The 7,357-nt window shown below is 18.8% G+C and overlaps 1 protein-coding gene across 1 annotated transcript; it reads right to left on the bottom strand.

Annotated features, from left to right (window-relative positions):
• Positions 1-2,974: 2,974 nt before the first annotated feature.
• Positions 2,975-5,980, bottom strand: PGSY75_1317100 (DNA replication licensing factor MCM4; the record flags this gene model as incomplete). Its single annotated transcript, XM_018787235.1, has 1 exon — positions 2,975-5,980. The coding sequence occupies one exon, from the start codon at positions 5,978-5,980 to the stop codon at positions 2,975-2,977; it is 3,006 nt and encodes a 1,001-aa protein (XP_018639977.1).
• Positions 5,981-7,357: the final 1,377 nt, after the last annotated feature.

Below are 7,357 nucleotides of genomic sequence, written 5' to 3'. Positions count from 1 at the left end.
ATATTACATATAAAAAACAAAAAAAAAAAAAAAAAAAACATACATACATTACAAAATATATAGACAATAATACCTTATTTTAATTATTCATGAAAATATTAAAAAGTCAAAATTATATTATAATAAAATATATATATATAGATATATACACATATGAACTTACTATTCATTAGACTATTTAATATAAAAAAAAATATTACATATTCTCTTACAAAAGATAAAATAAATATCCCCTTATATATTAAAAATAAAAAAATAAAAGGAATTAAAATTTAAAACTAAAAATTCAGCACACACACAAATACATACATATTACTCGTGTATTCTTCATCTCATAAGCTCACCAAAATTTAAAAATCGATATAAAGAAAAAATAAAATTAAAAATCTTCATGTAGCATGCAATAATAAAAATATACATATATATATATATATATAATAAATAGAAAAAGAATTAATCAGAAAACAATATATCTTATAAAAAAATTAAAATTTTATTGTTGTTCTTTTAATAATGTTTCTATTTAATAAATAAAATAAAAATAAGAGAGCGAAAGAAAAAAAAAAAAAATTGGTATATATATATATTATTTATCATTTGTAATATTAATTTTTTTTTTTTTTTCTATTTTTTTAAACACCAATATATATACATTACATAATAAAGTATATAAAGTTATTAGTGTAACATAATATTATAGTAGTGTATTTTTTTTTTTTTTTTTTTAATGTGTGTACAAATATATATATATGTATGTATGACATTACTATATAATATCTTTATATATAAAAACTTATATTTATTTATGTATAAGTTTATGTATAATGTATATATATATGTAAAATATTATATTATATATATATATCCAAATATATTATTCCTATATTATATTAACATATATTATTTATATATTATATTCATATATATTATTATATATATATTTAATATTATGAATACATATATTTTTACAAAAAATTAAAGGTAGGGTGTAGAAAAATTAGCACTAATAAAAAGATTATATCGAAAACATTTCGTTGATAAATAGAATTTTAAGTATAACGAAATTTCGATAATAAAAAAAAAACAAAAAAGAAAAAACAATATACTGTGTAACTTATAAATATATTTTTTTAAATATATATAACAAATAATTTCTATTATTTTTTTTCCCTTTTTCTATAATTATATAAAAAAAAGAAAAAAAAAAAAAAAAAGGTTGTTAATATAAATATTATTTATACATATATTTACATATACATATATTTTTCATTACATATAATATTAATATGTAAAGTTCGTTTTTTTTTGTTTTTTTTTTTTAATTGTGATTTTATTATATGTATATAATGATATAACTTGTATATGTATTATATATTAATGTTGTTAGTATATATTATTTGTAAAATGAGGAAAATAAGGGGGTAATTTTTTTATCTATACCTTTTCCATTTTTTATTTGTTTTCCTCTATTCTTTTCTTATTTTTTTATATACTATAAAATGTTAACTGTTTCTTATATCATCTTACAAAAAAAAAAATATATATATATATACATTTTTTTTTTATTATGTTTCATGTAATAATAATTATATGACTATATTATATTATTATTATAATATATATATTTTATGTTTTTATATTATTAATTTCTTGTTTTTCTTTTTTTTTTTTTTTTTTTTATACTTGAATTTTTATTGTAAACTTATATAAAAGTGTAAAGAAATGGATAAACACGGGGGTATTTAGAATATACATTTGCCTTACAAAAAAATTACTAGAAACATATATTTTCCATACATTACTACAAATTTCTTTTTTAATTAATAAATAGTGATTAATATTAATATATTTTTTAATAAAATATAAAATAATAATATAAGTAAGAAAAAGTTACTCCATGTTTATAAAATAAAAAAGAAAATAATTTTTTTTTCCCCTATAAATTTATATATTTTCCTATATAATGTTAAGTTAATTTACTTTTTTTCTTTCTATAAACAAATATGGGAAATACTATGAGTTAAGGAATTTGTTTTTAATAAATTATATACACAAAAAAATAAAAAATAAAAATATGACAACAAAAAAATAATTATATTATATATATATATATATAATTATTAAATAGTAAAAGTATAGAATAATAATTTATATTATTTATGAAGGAGTACCTGGAAATTTTGAAAATTATAAGAAAAAAAAAAAAAAAAAAAAAAATATAATATATTATAAAATTTATTATGACATCATATATATATATATATTTTTCTATTTATCTATATATTCAATTATTAAAATTTCTATGTCTTTGAAAAAAAAAAAAAAAAAAATATCTTTTGTGCTTTGTTAATGTAATATGAGGTATATAATTTATTATTATTATCTAATTTTCAGCGTTAAATATTAAAATAAATATTAGAATTTTGTATAATCTCATATATTTATATAATATAATAAATATTATTATGTTAATTTTTATTTTACACCTAATATATATATAAACTCTTTTAAAAGTAATTTTATATATACAGAGAGAACTTTATTTTAATACATATTTTGGATGTTTTTTTTTTTTATTTTTTAGATTTTTTTTTATTTTAGTAATACAATAAATGAAAATGTAAAAGAAAAAATATTCACTCTATTATATATATATATATGTGCATATATTTTAAAAATTAAAATAATTACGTAATAATACAATGTACGTTTGAAAAAAAAAGATATACATATATAGCATTTTTAAAAAAATTATCATGATATATATTGAAATAATTTGTATATATGTATTCGTTGTAATTATGTATATAATACAAAAATATTAAGAAAATAATTAAAAAAAAAAAGAAGAAGAAAATAGCACACGCATAAATATATATATATATATATATATATATATATATATATTTATTTATTTATTTATCCATTTCTTATGTTTATTACTTCGTGTTGAGGGTTTTTTTTTTTTTTTTTTTTACTTTTTCTTATATAATCCTGAACACAATCGTGTGATTTCCTGGGATTTTTCAAGATCGTAAAAAGCTTCTTCAAACGATTTTCTATCCATAGATGTTGTATGTTCTGGATCGTTCATTATAGTTTCATTACAATGTGTTAATAATTCATCTTTTGTCATGTTTTTTAAAACTAAAGCATTCATAATAATATCTTTTATAAGATCTGATTTTTTCTTATGTTGAGAAGTTTGTCCTAAGTTTACTTGATCAAAATCTATTCTACCACTTAATGGATCAATTAAACTTTGGAAGGTAGCTATATTCATTAATCGCACAGCTTCATTTGCTTCATCTGGTGATACTACACGTTTTAATTTCATTTTTGCTAAGCTTTGACTTAATCGTACTAATCCTTCTAGTTGTCTTGGACTAGCTGTTGGAGATTTGGTACCTTCTTTACATCTCATTTTTATATATTCATCAATAATAATTTTTTTACTTTCAAGTGAGATGATAGGATTACATGTTATACGACAATAAGCTATGTATAACGCTAATGTATTTGAATCAATTAAATAATTCTTAGCTGTTTTTTTATTAGAACTATTATTATATTCATCATATGATATATTTACATTAGCCCAACTGCCTCTTTTATTTTGTACATCATTACTTTCATTAAGGTAATTACTTATATCTTCATCATTATCATCATCATAATTATTTTGATCTTCATTTTTTCTACTGGCTCCTTTTGATTTTCTATTCCTTTGTTGTGTAAGATAGTCAGGTTCATCTTCCTCTTGTTCTTCCTGATCATCGTCCTCTGGATTGTAAGAAAAATTTTTACAAAGTACTGTAGCTAGCTTTCTGTCCTCCTCTTCGTTGGCCTGATCTATAACTAAATAAATTAAATCAAATCGTGAAAATAAGGAGGGTGGTAAATTAATATTTTCAACAACTGCTTTATTTTTATCATATCTACTATTAATAGGATTTGCAGATGCCAAAATTGATGTACGTGCATTAAGTGTAGCAACAATACCGGCTTTGGCAATAGTTACTGTTTGTTGTTCCATAACTTCATGTAGAATAGCTCTAGCTGAGTCATCCATTTTATCAAATTCATCAATACAGCAAATACCTTTATCTGATAATACGACTGCTCCTGATTCTAAAATATATTCTTTTGTTTCTGAATCCTTTGAAATGAATGCTGTAAGACCAACACTACTACTACCTTTTCCACTTGTATATATACCTCTTGGTGATAATTTATGAACATAGTGTAAAAGTTGTGATTTAGCTGTAGATGGATCACCACATAATAAGATATGTATTTCAGATCTATATTTATTATTATATTTATCTGTTATTTTACTACCACCAAATAATTGACATAAGAGACCTTTCTTAATATCATCTCTTCCATAAATTGATGGAGCAATTGAATCTACTAATCTTTTATATATATTTGGATCTTTACTTAATTGTTCCATTTTTTGAATAACTTCAGTTGTAAATAATAAATTTCCTTGTTCATTTAATTTTTCAAAATTTTCCTCTACTGTACCATCTTCATTTCTTTTTAATATAATATTAGCAGTATCATTTTGTTCAGTTAATTTCATTTTTTGTTTATTTTCTTTTTTTATATGAATAACATTTATGTATGTTCTATGTACACTATTATAACATCTAGATCTTGGATTTAATCTTACAGGTGAAGCTTTTAATATACCTGTTAGTTCAACTGTATCTCCAGGTTTAGTATAATCTATTAAATCATCATATGCATAAATAGAAATTGATTGTGGTGTTTCTCCTTGTTTTAAATGTTCTGTAACTTCACTTAATTTAATTAATTGTTTTGATGAAAAGCAACAATTATTATGCCATAGTTCAAAAGTGTTCTTATTATTACAATTAGAGCAAGTGACGGGTTCTTGTACTTCTCCTTGTATGACATGTTCATAAACTTCTTCATTACACTTTTCATAATTATTAACACCGATTCTTTTTTTAGATGTACATTTGAAAGCTGCCATGGTCATTTCTGGAATAATATTAGAACATCTAATAATAACACCTTTAACACAAACTAAGGTTTCAATTTGATTGGGTCCTAATTTTCGAGGGGTATCTTTATGTTTCTTATTAAAAAATCGAACTCTACAATAATCTTGCTTAGTACTACTTAATGGATATTTATCAGATGAACTTGATCTTGTATCTCCTTCTAAAACTAAAGCTAAAAGAGAATTATATTTTGTACTAATAATTTTATCAATTTCACTTATACAATCGGATGGATATTCAATAATTAACTTATATAATTTTTTATTAAAAAAAAATATATGTGTCAAATCAATTTCAAATGATTTAATATGTTCTAAGTTTCGTATGCCTTCAGAATTCTCATTATTTTCATCGTCATCTTCATAATTAGTATTATTTAATCGACATTCATTTTGCCTTCCTGTTTCAATAAATTTTATCATCTTCCAACCATAATAAGCTAAATATACTTTTAAATTATCACGATGTAATAAAATATATTCACTTATACTACGATCTTCATCCGTAAAATCTAAAACATCACTATAATTTGTTATATTAAATTCATCAAAAAATTGATTAAATAATTCTTTTATTTGTTCTAAATTACTATCAATAAAATGAGGTAAACGACCCGATTCAACATCCTCCATAAAAGCTTCTCTACCAACATCTCCAATATCAGCTCTTGCGCATTTTATTCTTCTAATAGCTAAAGGAGTATGTCCATATTTTATAAATTGTGAACCAGCATTACTCTGATTTAAATATCTTGATTCATTCAACATACTATTTAAAAAACTTTTACTGTTCTTTGTTCTCCTACTCGACATAGGAGTATGCATGAAATTGCTTCCAAATATCTCATTGTTCGAACCAAATATATTAGAAGAACTTAATGCAAAGGGACTATTATTATTATTGTTGTTATTTTGTTGTCCTAATCTTCTTCTTGGTGTACCCATTTTGTATATATTTTATAAATACATAAATTATTAATCACCTTTAAAAATATATATATATATGAACAAGTTATCACAATATAAAAGAGGTACTACACGAAGGAAGAAAAATAAATAAAAAATAAATATATATATATATATGTATATAAATTATGTGTATAAATATTATATATATATATAGTTTATATGTACATATTTATATTACATTAAATCATTTAATAATCCTAATATAATTTTATGTAATTAAATTCAATAAACTATATCTTATTAATACTAGTAAGGATGTCAAAAAGAAAAAAAAAAAAATTAAGAATATATATTATGTATATATATATATAATTAATTATATATATATATATATATAATATTTCATTCATATTACACACATATAAACCCTTTTAAAAATTTCATCTTTTGTCGAACAATATGTGTATCAATTACAATATTAATATATACTTTATTCAAAGATAGAAACATTCATAATATGATAATATATATATGTGTTTATATGAAAAAAGTTATTATATGTTCCCAATTTTAAAAATATAAATAAAATATATATTTATATGTACATATAAATAATGAAAAAAAAAAAAAAATAAAATAATAAAAAATAATATCAAATATACTATATATATATAATATATATATATAATATTATATATAATATTTTTTATTTTTATTAATAATTAGTATTTATATGTAATTCTTGTATTTTATTTTGCACATATATATAATATAATATATAAAATATATAATATTGATTATAAAATATTCCTTTTTTTTTGATTATACATTAAATATAGTATGGAGAAAAAAATATATCGCAAGTTCATTTTTGTCTTTAAAAACAAAATTATAAATATATATAAGTCCTAAAAAAAAAAAAATTAATTATAATTATAAATATATATAATATTTTAAAAAATTTCAGAGATTTTTGAATTTTATTAAATAAAATAATAGTAAGATATAAAGAATTACACTCATGGTATATATATGTATATATATATATATATAATACATATATAATATAATATTATATATTTTTTAATAATGACCTTACAAAAAAGAAATATACATACATATATTATATATATTATATTTTTTTTTTTTTTATGGTAATTTTTTTGCATATAATATATTCTTTTTTGTGATGAATATATTAATCTTTAATTTGTTTTAAAATAGTAATATATAATATATATTATATTTTAATATGTAATTTTTTTTCTAGTTATCAATGAGACAAAAAAAAAAAAAAAAAAAAAAAAAAAAAAAAAAAAAAAAAAAAAAAAAAAAAAAAAAAAAAAAAAAAAAAAAAAAAAAAAAAAAAAAAAAAAAAAAAAAAAAAAAAAAAAAAAAAAAAAAAAAAAAAAA

Source organism: Plasmodium gaboni, chromosome 13, assembly GCF_001602025.1.
Source record: "Plasmodium gaboni strain SY75 chromosome 13, whole genome shotgun sequence".
NCBI lineage: Eukaryota > Apicomplexa > Aconoidasida > Haemosporida > Plasmodiidae > Plasmodium > Plasmodium gaboni.
The sequence above is the reverse complement of the archived record's forward strand: the minus strand, read 5'-3'. Positions and strand labels throughout refer to the sequence as shown.